The sequence below is a fragment of the Natrix helvetica genome, assembly GCF_964273705.1.
Source record: "Natrix helvetica genome assembly, chromosome: 5".
Classification (NCBI taxonomy): Eukaryota; Metazoa; Chordata; class Lepidosauria; order Squamata; family Natricidae; genus Natrix; species Natrix helvetica.
In genome coordinates this window covers 27,351,244-27,365,765 of record NC_138551.1, presented here as the reverse complement: position 1 = coordinate 27,365,765, position 14,522 = coordinate 27,351,244, and the positions used below count along the sequence as shown (strand labels likewise).

Genomic DNA, 14,522 nt, shown 5'->3' with positions numbered 1-14,522 from the left:
GCCCTCAATCTTTCCCAGCATGAGGCTCTTCTCCAGTGAGTCCTTTCTTCTCATTAGGTGGCCAAAGTATTTGAGTTTCATCTTCGGATATGGCCTTCTAAAGAGCAGTCAAGATTGATCTCCTCTAGGACTGACCGGTATTATTGCCTTGCAGTCCAAGGGACTTGCAGGAGTCTTCTCCAGTACCATAGTTCAAAGGTCTCAATTATTTGGCACTCAGCCTTTCTTATGGTCCAACTTTCACAGCCATACATTGCAACTAGGAAAACCATAGCCTTGACTATAGACACTTTTGTTGGCAGGCTGATGTCTTTGCTTTTTTAGCCTAGATTTGCCATAGCTTTCCTCCCAAGAGCAAGCATCTTTTAATTTCTTGGCTGCAGTCCCCATCTGCGGTGATCTTGGAGTCCAGGAAAATAAAATCCACTGGAGAAGGAAATGGCAATCCACTCCAGTATCCTTGCGATGAAAACCCCATGGACAATACCAGAAGGCAAACTGTAAGCATGCCTATAAAATTGTGAGCCTATTGCTAGAAACACAGCTGTGCTATAATGAAGAAAGGTTTTGGTGACAGACATGGAGTATAGTTAACTGGATAATGTAATTAGATGTGTTGGGTGAAACTAATTTCAACATCTACAGTTGCCTTCAAGTTCTCTTACTTCTTACTTAGTATCTAGTTGATTACTGTGAGGAGCAGGATATACAGCTTCATATGAACCTGGCTGGTCTAGCTGGCAAATTTAGTTTTCATTTAGTGTATAGCATTCTCAACTACTATATTCAGCTGAAATATTTTCATTAATAATGAAATATTATTAACCAAATATGATAACAAATCAACTTTGGGATCTTCTACTTGCAAAAGTAATGAGGGCTAACAGTTTCATTTTGAATGATTCAACTACTTGCTTTCTTTACTTACTAGGGGGTCACATTAGCCATGTAAGTTTAGAGAAAGTAGCACTAGCTCCAATTCCCTTGACATTCTTCTAACATTTGCAGAATAACAAAAACATACATACACATTTTTTAAGAAAAAGATTTCTCAAAACCTTGTTTTCGTGTAATATTTTTTGAAAGCAATATCTCTGATAACTTTGATTTCTTTAGAGGAAATCCTGATGTAGTTGTAATCTGCTGGCAAGTTTAAAGGCTTGTGTTACAATCTTGGTTCTGAAGTGACTTACATATACTTCATGTGCAAGTTATTCCAGTATATGTCTCATGGATAAATGCCATTGCCCATTTATCTTTGGAGGGGTTTCCCCTCATTCATTCATAGACATGTGATAAAAATCAAGCAATGGTTACAAATAATGTGAAAATGATATCCCATATATTAGCATCACAGTACACATACACTGTACATCAAGGAGGTGATCTCAATCTGTTTAAGAAACTTGGTTTGTGTTAAGGAAGTCTTACAAATTAGGACTTGTGTGTAAGTCACCAGGTTAACTACAATGGTGCTGAGCAACTATGGCAGTTATGGGTTTCTAATACTGCTTATTTTAGTTTTAAGAGCCCATAAACTATTTATCATAGACAGGTATAGGAAATAGACAGAACTAGGAAAAACAAACCATTGCTCTAGTTTCCATTTATAGCAGGCCTACATATACATCTCTAGTTCTGATCTCAAAAATCTAACTCTATTCTCAAGCTTCTACAAACCTTCAGATTCTTCCTTGTTCTATCAAACTGACTTACTAACCCTGTTGTCTTTTTTCTCTAATCCTCCATTCATACAACCAATTGATTTTGGGCTTTAAAACATTGGGATGCAGTTGATACAAACTATAGTTCCCTGAATTTGGATGAAAACAGAGAGACTAGAAACACACGTATATGGATAGAGAAAGACCATATGTTGCAAGCTCAACTTTCAAAGTGCTTGGCTACTAGCCTTTGCTTATCCAAATAAACCAGAACCCAAAGAAACCCAGAACCAGGCATAGTTTATCTTAACTCCATTGACTTTTGGAATTTCTAGCAGCTGGAACTGTTAGCTAATCACAGGATAGAGTAAGCAAAAATTATGTTGATTGGGACCAATGCTATTCAGCCCTAGCAGTCTCTTCTCTGGTGCTGAGTTGCCATTTCCAAAGTCAACATTTTTCTCTTTGCCTTGTACTGTCTTGCTGATTTCTAAATTCAAATGTTCATCACCTAATAAAGTCAACTTTACGCCTGACTTACTTGGAACATAAGTATAGTATTAGGGCCACAGATTTTCTGTGAAAACTTCTCAAGATACAGTGTTTACAGTCACAGAAAGTAGGGTAGCTGTTAAAATATTCATAACATCCTTGAGAAATAACAAAGACAAATAGAAGTTGGGGAAAAATGGAGGACTCCATGTTGTCTATTTTGATTGCGAGAACCAAGTATGTTATTCATCAAGGGGAACAAAGATTAGTCTGTTTCCACAACATTAATATACATGGATTTGAACCAGTCAGGGTAAATAATCTAGATCATCTTTGACTGTTTGGGGACACTTCTTTTTTTCTTTTTTTTCAAAAGTAGGTTACAAATTTGTTAGATATTAGCATATATCGTAGGAAGTCTCCTCTCTGGTCCGCTGCTACAGCGGGAAACAGGTATCGCTCTGATTGGTCGAGAGGCGTACCCGAGTCCTATAAAAGGGGAACCCTCCGGCCACAGAGCAAGCTGGATCACTTCTTCTACAAATAAAGAGCTGTTAAGTCACTTCGTATCCGCAGTCTGTTCTCTCGTTGCCCAGATCTAACATTGGCGACGAGGATGGGATCGAGAGACAGATAGGACGAAGAACGCTACCTTAGAATCCCCGGATTCGATCCAGCCAGGAATTCGGCAGAAATACCGGCAGCCATCTCAGGACACCGCAGCGCGGCAATTTCAAACGAGGGAAAATGGTGATGCACACTCCTCCAGCTCCTTTCGACCCAATCGCTGATCATTGGGAATCATACATGCTCAGGTTCGAGTGTTTTCTCGAAGCAAACGAATACACAGGAATACCGGACTCTCGAAAGAAAAATATATTCCTGAGCTACTGCGGCCGAGAAGTTTTCGAGACGGCCAGGGACCTCTCTGAACCAACCCCCATTCAGGCGGTATCATGGACGGCGCTGCAACAAACGCTGCAAACCCATTACGCGCCAAAACCTTCCCGCCACGTTTGTCGCCAAGCATTCAACACGAGGAACCAGAAGGCGGGAGAATCTATCAACCAGTACGTTGCAGCTCTACGAAAAGCAGCCACACATTGCGGATTCAGAGACCTGGACGAGCAAATTCTGGATCGACTCATATGCGGGCTGAGAGACATTTCCCTACAAAAACGGCTGTTGGCCAAAACCAATTTAAAATTAGAGCATAGTAATAAGATCTCATTTCATTTAATCCCATTCAATATAGGTGCCTACTGTAGAAAATTCTGGACGGCTTATAAAATCCATAAGAAGTAAACAATTAAAACCCAAAAAACACATGCTCCCCCTGTCCAGATTACAACAAGTAGAACGGATGCTACAAAAAAATGAGAAGTAAAACAGAAGCTTAACCAATGAGTTACACCCACACGAACCTAGAAACAGAACTGGGTTTTAAGAGATTTCCAAAATCTAAGAAGAGTAGATACTGTCCAAATACCTGGGAGATGCCTTCTCCAAGGTGAAGTCAAAGAACCATTTCTCTGGAAAATTGCAATTCCTCAACTTATCTTTTCTTGCTTGAATAATATCTTGGTTAGCATTAGAGATCATCATGCTAATAAATTGTTAAACTCTTTTTGTAAAAATGATAGTAAACTAAAGATTGTATTTTGCACTCCTAATGTTCCTTATGGAGAAGATCCGTCCACTGTAGTTTAGCATGGCCAATACATGCTCTCTGTACAATTTCTTCTCCAGCAGGTGTCAAGGAGCTCACTCCACATCAGAACTGGTTGAAAAACAAACAAACGTACAGTATTAAGGTTTTTCTCAAAACCAGTCACACTCCCTGCCTGCAAAATTATTTATGCAATTCAGTAATTGCATGACTACATGTAATTACAGCATCTCCAGATGATAATGTCATGACTTTTCAGAACCAGAGCAGACTTTTATGGTGTTGGGTAGCTTTTGGGGGCTCTACTTTAGTCTTTTGGAAATTGGTATGTGTGTGAGAGAGAGAGATGGGGAAGTTGCATCACTACTGTGAGGAAGGAGTGGGGAAATGTTTTATCTCTTACCTCACCCTATTTTCCACGTCCTGGATTAAGTGTGATCACATTTCCATCATTAGATATTCACTTGTTCTAATACTTCCAGCTTAGAACTGAACAAAATATAAATCTCCATCCCTCCAATGCCACAGTCATAGAAATGTTCCACCTTTCAAAAGGTCCTAATTGCTGCTTATTCACCTTAGTGGTTCACAGTGGATTTTTCATATAAAAATGATGGTATTTTACATATCAAATCAGGATTTTTAGCTTAAGTCAGCCACCTGCGCTGAATATATGAGCTGGGCTTGTGTAACTTGTACCGTGCTAATTTGTTCATTTTATATGAAGTAGACATGAGATTTTTGCAAGACTGGAGGTGTTTGTGGGAATTTGTGAGGTGAAAATGCCCATCAACGGAAGCATTACAACATAATACTAAAACGGTTATATTGGTAATTTTTTTTAAAAAAAAAAACTCACTATATGTTTTTAACAGCATTCCAAAAATTGAATTTCATTTTCCACCATTGGCCAAAGGTTTTACGATTAAAGGGGGAAATGTGATCTGCTCTTTCGCCTCCCTGCTCAATTTTTTTTTCACTTTGTGCTGTCCTGTCCTGAGAAGTATAGGATAGCAGGCGATCCATAAATAATTGTAATTTACTTTAAATAATGAAAGGCTCTCACAAATTCATTTTATTTTTAACACCCATGATAATCTGGCTGGAAAGAATATCACATGCTGAAATATATTGCCAGAACCATACATTCTCCAGGAAAAAATGAATATCTCTGTGTGGATGTGTGAGCCTTTCCACTGAGATAATATTGGCAGTTGATTTACTCTTTGTTTACTCATGTACTCTTTATTTACCTTGAAATTCTTTGATTACTACAATAGTAGGAACTTGAACTGTGGTTGCAATATTTTATTTATGAAAAAGATTAAAAGACAGAACTCTATATTCATGTTATATTCTGATTGGTGAATAATTGCCAGAGGGTTGTTTATAAGTTTCATTTTTTTCTGTCAGTGAACAGCAACAAATATGTGTATTGTTCAGAGCTGGGCACTTTGAATGGAACTTTGAAATTTTACATACAATTTATGGAATTATGAGTTATGAGTATAGGCAGATTATTGATTTATTAGCTCCCTGCACACATACTTTTATTACTTTATAAAATCACCCAGCCAGATTTCATACCTAAGGACTTGTAGTCTCCTGTTTTCTAGGCTAAAATCTTAACTACCACAGGAACTGGTTCCTAGCCCTTTGTGGCAGAAATGGGGAGGATGATATAGTGATGGCAATTCTATTAGCAAAGTTGTTTGTTTACAATATTTGTTTATATATCCAATTTATCTCTCCCCTGCTTCAGGAGCTCAGAATCTCCTAGGCCTTAAAGTACCTCAATCATTACACCTCTCTGGCTATGATGATGATGATGATGACAAGAATAGTATTATTAGCAACAGTACTAGTGCTTAATTTATAGGTCACCAATTTTATCAAAAGGGGACGTGGTGGCTCAGTGGGTAAGATGCTGAGCTTGTCGATCAGAAAAGTAGGCAGTTCGGCGGTTCGAATCCCTAGCGCCACGAAATGGAGTGTTACTTGTCCCAGCTTCTGCCAACCTATCAGATCGAAAGCACATAAAAATGCAAGTAGAAAAAATAGGAACCACCTTTGGTGGGAAGGTAACAGTCTTCCGTACACCTTTGACGTTTAGTCATGCCGGCCACATGACCACAGAGACCTCTTCAGACAGTGCTGGCTCTTCAGCTTAGAAATGGAGATGAGCACTGCCCCCTAGAGTCCGGAATGACTAGCACATATGTACAAGGGGAACCTTCACCTTTACCTAATTTCATTAAACTAAGGTAGCATACAAGCAGAGATTTTAAATATCCCACGGTACATTATAGGCATATGAAGCATCTCCTAATGATAGTCATAGCGAGGAGGTGATTGGGGAAATAATAGTGATGATGTTTATAATGGTAATTATTTTCTGTCCCATTTCGGGCCCCTTCTTCCCTTACAGCCATAACCATTTCTGGCAACGTATCCCAACTTAATTGTAAAAGTTGAGCATGGCTTTGACAATGTGATTTAATGTAAGGGAAATGCTATGCGCATTCTCATGTCAACAGCAGAAAAACATCCCTCGCTCTTTTTTGAGCCTGACCTGAAACTTCATAATGAGAGTGCAAAGAGCAACAACATAGCTAAATTTCCTTTGTGTTTTCCTTAATTAGAAGGAAACCATAATCTACGGTTAATTACCTTCCCAAGTTTTCAAGCTGTGGGAGGTTAGGGAAAGAAAGACAAAGCACATGCTACCACCTGGTATGACATTAGAGGAAAAATGTCCTGCCAGATTTCCTGTAAGGGGGGACACTTTTCCCCCCCAACCTCACCCCATTCTATTTAAGCATTTTTGCATGTTGATTTATATGTAGAGATATAAATGTGGTGTTTATTTATACTCACATTAAATAAAACTGAAGACATCTCTTCATACAAAGTTAAATGACCAGAAAGCTTGTTTCTTGCCTGCACTTTAAAGCTTGTCCTGCTCTTTTTTTTTAAAAAAAAGTAATTTAAATTGAACTTGGACTAGATAGCTCTTCAGTTAGCAGGTGCCTTCCAAGAGGGGAGCATGGCCCACAATAACTATAGCCACATCATCTTTATTAGCTTCTTCATCATCATCAGAGGTAGCATTCAGCAGGTTCCGACCAGTTCTGGAGAACCGGTAGCAGAAATTTTGAGTAGTTCGGAGCACCGGTAAATAGCGCCTCTGACTGGCCCCGCCCCCATCTATTCTCTGCCAACTGATCGGGAGTAAATGGGGATTTTACAGTATCCTTCCCCTGGAGTGGGGAGGGAATGGAGATTTTACAGTACCTGCCACAGCTACCAAGCCACAGCCACCAAGCCACACCACGTCTACCAAGCCATGGCCACAGAACCGGTAGTTAGAAATTTTGAATCCCACCACTGATCATCATCCTGATTGATTCACATTTATATTTTCTTGCCTTCCCCCCCTCCCAAAGATAACATAATTCTGAAAGCCAGCATATTGGGAAAATAGTGCAATCTGCACTGTGTCAGTGTTGGAATGGCAGGGTTACAGGTGTCAACTCTGAAGCCATCTTATGCTGCATCATAGTTGCCATGAAGCCTGAGAGGAGGAAGGGAGGAGGGAAGATAGCCTGGCTATAATCAAAACAAAAAGCTTTCCTGTGGGAACCAAGGTCATTGAAATAGGTGGCTGTTAAAAGAGGAGAGGAGCCTGCCTTCAATCTTCATTGGACAATGTGACCGGTGACACCTGGGAGAGGGGAGTTTTATTCTTTTAATTAGGTGAAAACCGCAGGAACTGTCAGAGTTGGTTTTCACCGGCTGTGCCAATAAGATGTATCCAATAAACATGTCCTTCGAGGAATCTACCTGCCTCGGAGTTCTGCTTTCAATGGGTGCATTACTTGGAACGCTGACATTAGGTTTTTCCTGAACTCATGTTTTAAAAATACTAGAAAATCTACGGTATATTTGTTACTATTCTAAATAATGCATCTAAGCACTCACAGATATGCATAAATTTAATTAGTTATTTAGATTTTTTAAATCCCACCTTTATTATTTGTATAAATAACCCAAGGCGGCCAACATATTTAATAATACTTCTTTCTCCTATTATTTTATATTTACAATATATATTATAAATATCATTTTATATTAAGAATATTATGTTATTATGTATTATATTTATTACATACATCTTGCACTAATGTACATCTTTTAAAAGTACTTCCCAAGTACCAAACTGTAAACACATTTACATATTCAGGAATTTGGGCATCCTTATTCTCAAATACATCTGTATAGAGAGATATATTTTGTGTTTTTCTCCCTTTTGAGGGGAGAATGCAGGATATTCTTGAGCTGTTTTATTTGTTTATGAGCCAGTAAACGTGTTTTGGTACATTGCACAGTTTTATTTCCATTACGTGACAAACATCTCTGGTATTACATCCAAGAAACTGTTCTATTCTTGGAGGTGACCTGTCACATCAGCATAAGATTTCTGATGAGAAAAATAGAGCAGCAAGGTCAATTATGTTAGAATGCAAATATAAAACATGATGTGATATAAAACTTTATATAATTACTGTTTTGGATCTCTGGTATACACTAATAATAATGCTATATCTTAGGTGTAACCAAAATTCTAAATGGTTCGACAACTTGGATTATCACTGAGGTTCGATAAGCTAGCAAACGAAGATCACTGATTTCCCCCCCGCCCCTATTGTTTTTTTTTGGGGGGGGAGCAGTTTTTAAATGATGTTAAGCTTGTTGGGGGGATATATTCTTATTTCTGCCTGTTTCCCACAACAGACTGGTGGGAAACTACATCACAATTTTGTGGCAATTAGCATGATAAGGTGTGCAATGACAGGATGAGTTGATGGGTTCCATAGAACTATGGAGTTGCAATCTGCCCTCTCTTATCTGAATTATATAGAGGTGGTATCTTCACACAAGAGTGAGGGACAAAATATTAAACCATCTATTTCTCTCGTTATCCCTCTCAAACCCCATGTAATCATCAAAAGACCTCAGGAGAGTAGCCGCATAGTATCTGCAAGTTGTGGCTTACTCAATGTATGATATTAAGATATAAAGAAGAGTCTTCATAAACAATATACTTGTTTATTTGAATAAATGTGATAAATATGGAAGGTGTCATTTTGACTTAACATACCGACATGATTGCATGCATTCAACCTCTTTTTACTCTGCAGGTTTAATTTTCGAGGTTACCGTTGGGTCAAAGCCATGATACATGCCATCAACGATATTAATAAAAGAAAAGATATTCTACCAAACATAACTCTCGGCTATCAAATTTATGACACATGCTTTACAATGTCCAAGACAGTGGAGAATTCTTTGGCATTCCTCACCGGTCAAAATGAAACAACGCCCGTCTTCCGATGCAGTACCGGTGCTCCTTTAGCTGCAATTATTGGAGCTGGTGGATCTACTCTTTCCATTGCTTCCTCAAGAATCCTTGGGCTTTACTATTTCCCCCAGGTACAATAAATCCCATAAACATTATTTGTCAGGAGGATATGTCAAGTAGGGGAACAGTGGAATCACAGATAGAATTATTCTTCTCCAACACCAGCCCAGACATTTTCACTTTGTGAACAATTTGAAAATGTTTAGTTTTCCATGGGAACTGTTATCAATATATTAGAACAGATACAAGGAGCCTACTTCAGTTCCATAGTGCTCTCCCATAATTAGTCCAAAGTTAGTTCTAAATAGTTCAGAACCAATAGCATTTGCTAATTCAGATGTTTTGCTTTCTACAAAGTAACAACAACAACAACAACAACAACAATAATAATGCAAAGGAAATTGTAATAAGGCACTGCTATTATATCTGATATAATTCACATATATTGATATCTGACAGCTACCAAAACTTTTCCCCCCGTGTGCAACTAACTATGGTGCAAGTATATCCTGGCAACATATTTTATTCTCACGTTCTCCAGGATGTTGCCACCATCTTGTCTTTAGTAAGAAAGACAGATTTAACAGGGAGAAAATACCACACTTACCAGCACTGATGATGTTCCCTAGTTCAGTAAAAATACATCTGCAAACAAACAAGCTCAGAGAGTGGTTTCTCAATTCACCCCTAAGCTACACGTACTCTCTTCTACTAGAGAGACATTAGAAACAGAATAAGAATCCTCAGTGGGGCAGCAAATTTCATGACAGTTTATTTCTTTGCTAGGTCAAGAATGGAAAAGAAAGCTCATAGTCCAGAGTGTAGCTGCTCAGATTTAGGCCTCCAGGCAGCATTTTGCCCATGGGAATCTTGAGTGCCCTCCAAAAATTGCCATCATTTTTTTTTCATTTGAAGGGATTTTAAGGGGAGAAACAGTGGCTGACATCTTGCCAGTCCCTTAAAACAGAGTTTCCCAATGTTTCCGACTTTACAGACTGGCAGGGAGGGGAGGAGGAGGGGAGCAGGTGGTTCCACATGAGCGGCTGGCAAGCACTCACAGCTCCATTTGCACAAGTGGCGTGCACTCATGCCTGCCATTCACTTAAATGGGTGCTGATTTATTTATATGGTGCCCTTGCACCCTCTGATATATATAAGATTTGTTGGCCTCCTTAACAAAACATAGGAAAACAGTCTAAGGAGCAGACTTGCAGCTCTATTTTGTCCATTTAGACTATATTGTTTCTCCAGGAACTTGGGCATAGTGTCATATTTCCTGCCCTTTTCACCTGAGACTTTTCAGTGGAAATGCTGAACTGATTCTTAAACTAAGGATTTCTAGAAAAGTTGCCCTTTCTACAAAACCAGCAAGAAAGTCTATCCATGGCAGATGGGTTGATAGGATTGAATGTGCTAAGAATCTAACTGAAGAACTCCTAGCCCTTGAGGTCACATATGATAGCTTGTGCGATCTGTTTGTTCTTTCTCTTTACTCCTTTCTTAGGTTGGTTATGCTTCCTCTTCCTCACTTCTCTCTGATAAATATCAGTTCCCAACCTATCTCCGCACTATTCCAAGCGATAAGGTACAGTCACGGGGGATGGCTGATTTAATTCACCATTTTGGTTGGAGATGGGTTGGAACCATTGCTGCCGATGATGATTACGGGAAATATGGTGTCAAAGCTTTTAAAGAATCTGTTGAGAACCTCTATACCTGCATTGCCTTCTCTGAAACAATTCCTAAAATATATAACAGGGGTAAGCTCAAAGAGGTGGTTGATATTATAAAAGAAACCAACGCTACGGTCATTGTGGTTTACTCCTCTGATATTGACTTCCATCCGCTAGTTGAAGAGCTTATGATTAATAATATCACTGGCAAAACGTGGATAGCAAGTGAGGCATGGGTCACTTCTGCCTTAATTGCTAGACCTGAATATTTTCCGCTTCTTGGTGGGGCAATTGGCTTTGGGATACGAAAGGGTGAAATTCCAGGCTTCAAGGAATTTCTTCTAGAAGTAAACCCAAATACGGATTCCAACGACATGACAATCGAATTTTGGCAGTCAGCATTCAACTGCACCTGGCCCGGTGTCAACATATCATATAATACGGACAACCGGAAAAATGTAACTGGTCACGAGAACATTGTTGATTTTTCTTCAAAGAAGTTATGCACTGGAAAGGAGAAACTTGAAGACCTTAAGAATACATATTTGGATATTTCCGAACTTAGAATAACGTATAATGTCTACAAAGCAGTTTATGCCGTAGCTTATGGCCTCGACCAATTGCGCATGTGTGAAACTGACAAAGGACCCTTTATTTCTGGGCCAAAATGTGCCACCATAGATGAGTTTGAGCCCTGGCAGGTATGTATAAATTTGGGAATAATAACTACAGAGCCCACAAATGGTAAATGTTTTAGTATTGTGCAGAAAAATTCTCCTGTTTTTTCAGCCGGTTCTTACTCAATGTCATAAAAAGAATAGTTTATTTTCTTCGGGAGATGGAAAACAAAGGGTGTGGGAGATCATAATAAAACATCATTTTGGTGTCCTAATGCAAACTCCATCCCTTTTCTACACGTCATGAAGTTGCATGTACCCTCAAAAGGGATGGAGCTTGCAGCACAATGTTGCTTTTCTCATTCTGACAAACACCACAGCAGCTGTGGATTCCACTGTGAAAAAATAAAATGTCCCATTACAAGGTGCAATGATTCCAGATCTTGAAATACCTTGCCTAGATAAACTTGAAATACCTTGCCTAGATAAACTTGAAATACCTTGCCTAGATTGACTATCTCAAAAGCTGGTAGTAAGAGACCAGGTGGACATTTCTGAAGCAATTTCAAGAGCCAAGTCACCACCACCACAACAAAAAAAGTCCTCTCCTGACTATATCAAAGGGTGCTGAAAGTCAAAATAAAATTTTATTAAAATCCTCAGCAAAAACTGGACTTCGTTTAGGTACATCTTTCCTTTTTGCTACATATCAAACATGTGTCTGAATTTGTCTTTCGCTTCATGGGGTCAGTAGGTCCTGAGGATTTAAATCAATCACACAACCAACCAGCAACAGCACTGACCCTCAACCAACCCACACAACCTCCCAACCAACACTTCACCTCCCAATGACCCACACCTGACATGACTTCCCCATCACAAGCCCATCACCTGATGTGACCTACATCTGACTCATCAGAAGACCCATCACTAGACCATCATGAGACCTTCACCTGATCCTCCCATCACAAGACCTGCAGACCACACAAAGCCCTTATAAGCAGAACAAGACCAACACCGACATTCTCTAAATTCCATTGCTGATGTTACCTAGCCTGATAATGAAACATTCAGAAATCAACCCACAAGCTCGGAGAACAAACCTCCACCCTCACACTTTACAGTCTGTTTAGATCAGTGTTTCTCAAACTTGGCAACTTTAAGTCCTGTGGACTTCAACTCCCAGAATCCCCCAGCCAGCATAGCTGGCTGGGGAATTCTGGGAGTTGAAGTCCACAGGACTTAAAGTCGCCAAGTTTGAGAAACACTGGTTTAGATCAATACTTCTCAACATTGAGAATTTTCAAGATGTGTGGATTTTAATTCCATAAAATTGCTAAGGTTGAGAAACAGTGATTTAGGTTATTGCTATAAAGAGTTACTTTAAAATCTGTTTAGAAGATCATTATGGACAATTGCTTGAAATCACACAGACAATTGTTTGAAATCACACCTTGGACATAGTTTTATTGGATGGTATACAAAGCTATCAATCAATGGTCCCAGGACATTTTCATGGTGAAACAAGAAGTAATTTCAATTTCTTGCCAGTATTCAAGCTGCCAAGATGGTCCTGTCACAACAACAAAACAAGAACTTAGGGCCTGACTTTTTCCATGTAATTTTGCATTTTGCTCCTATTCTATTCTGGGGGAGAGATTCTTCATGTTCTTCCTGCTTGTCATCTATATTCTGCCCAGCTGGTGTTCCGTTTCTGATATTATTTCTGGCTGTTTGATGTATATTTATTCAAGCAATATCTGAAGCTTTCTTTTAAAATATTATTCAGAAAGATGAAACACTAGTAAATACGACTGCATGAATCTATAAGATTGACTTTTTTCTGCCATCATAAAATGTAGACTCACCAGAGACATTATACTGAATGCATAGACGAGTTTTTCGTAGGAACATAGTTGCTTTCTGCTGGATGTGACCTTAGTCTTCCACTGCAGTAAACACCTTAACTCAGGGGTGTCAATCTCAAGGCCCGTGGGCTGGATCTGTGGTGCTTAGATCTGGCCTGTTGGGCCAGTCTGGAAGTAGCAAAGGACCAGCCCACAGTGTCTCTGCCAGCAGAAATGGGGTGTGGGTGGGGTGCGTGCGACTCCCCATAACTGCTTTTGGCCTCTGGAGTGCTCCAGAAGGTCTTCCAGGCCCAAAACAGGGCCTCCAGAGTGCTCCAGGAGGCCATCCTTGACTTGGAAGATTATAAAAGGGAGAAAAAGTAAAATATCTTACCCATCAGGCTTGCAGGATTCTGCTACCATTGCCTATGTCAATAATTTATAATTCTAGTCCTCCTGTGGAGTCAGTTTCTTGATCTCGCCTCTCTCTCAGAAGGTGATCAAGCAGATCAAGTAAGCATTAAAAAAACCTAAATCGCAGAAATGTACGCCTCTCTATTTTTATAAGTTTATAAAACCATGCGTGCTCCGCCCGCAGCCTGTGGAGCTCACAGCAGAGTAGGACAGTGAGGAGGTTGGGGAGCAACATGAGCCAGTCCGGAAGTCTGGGGAAGATTCAGACGAGGGCTCTGTGTTGGAGGCAGAGGGGGAGCCAGGGCCATTTGGGAGTTATGTGCTGCCGCTGTGTCGAAGAGCAGTGAGGCAGAGGAAAAGGCTCCCCCTGTTCCCAGTGCACGCATGCGTAGAGCTGCCAGAAAGGCAGAACAGTTAAAACAGAAGGGACGACTCGGGAGTAGGGTTTGGAGGTGATTGGCCCCTCCCATAGGACATAAAGGAGGAGCAAAGGCACATGCAGGAAGCAACTTGGCTCATGCTGGTCAGTTTACCTTCTGAAAATACATTTGGACTTTTTGCTCCGTATGGCCTTGGCAAGCTAATTGGCAGTGTTTTCAAAGAAGATAAAGGATGGTGCTTATCAGCCTTATCCCAAATGACTTTGGCAGCCTGCTGTAGAACTCTTTACTACTATTTGGAACTCATTACGGGCTGTGAATGAATATAATTCACAGCCTTTGAA

At 39.8% G+C, this 14,522-nt stretch overlaps 1 protein-coding gene across 1 annotated transcript in view; it reads left to right on the top strand.

The window, feature by feature from the left end:
* LOC309393814 (vomeronasal type-2 receptor 1-like) overlaps positions 1–14,522 on the top strand; it is a 29,535-nt gene that overhangs the window by 6,170 nt on the left and 8,843 nt on the right. Inside the window, exons 2-3 of the mRNA XM_081956309.1 lie at positions 9,027–9,318; positions 10,752–11,621. Of these exons, the coding sequence (XP_081812435.1) occupies positions 9,027–9,318; positions 10,752–11,621 (1,162 nt within the window). The remainder of the gene's footprint in view (positions 1–9,026; positions 9,319–10,751; positions 11,622–14,522) is intronic.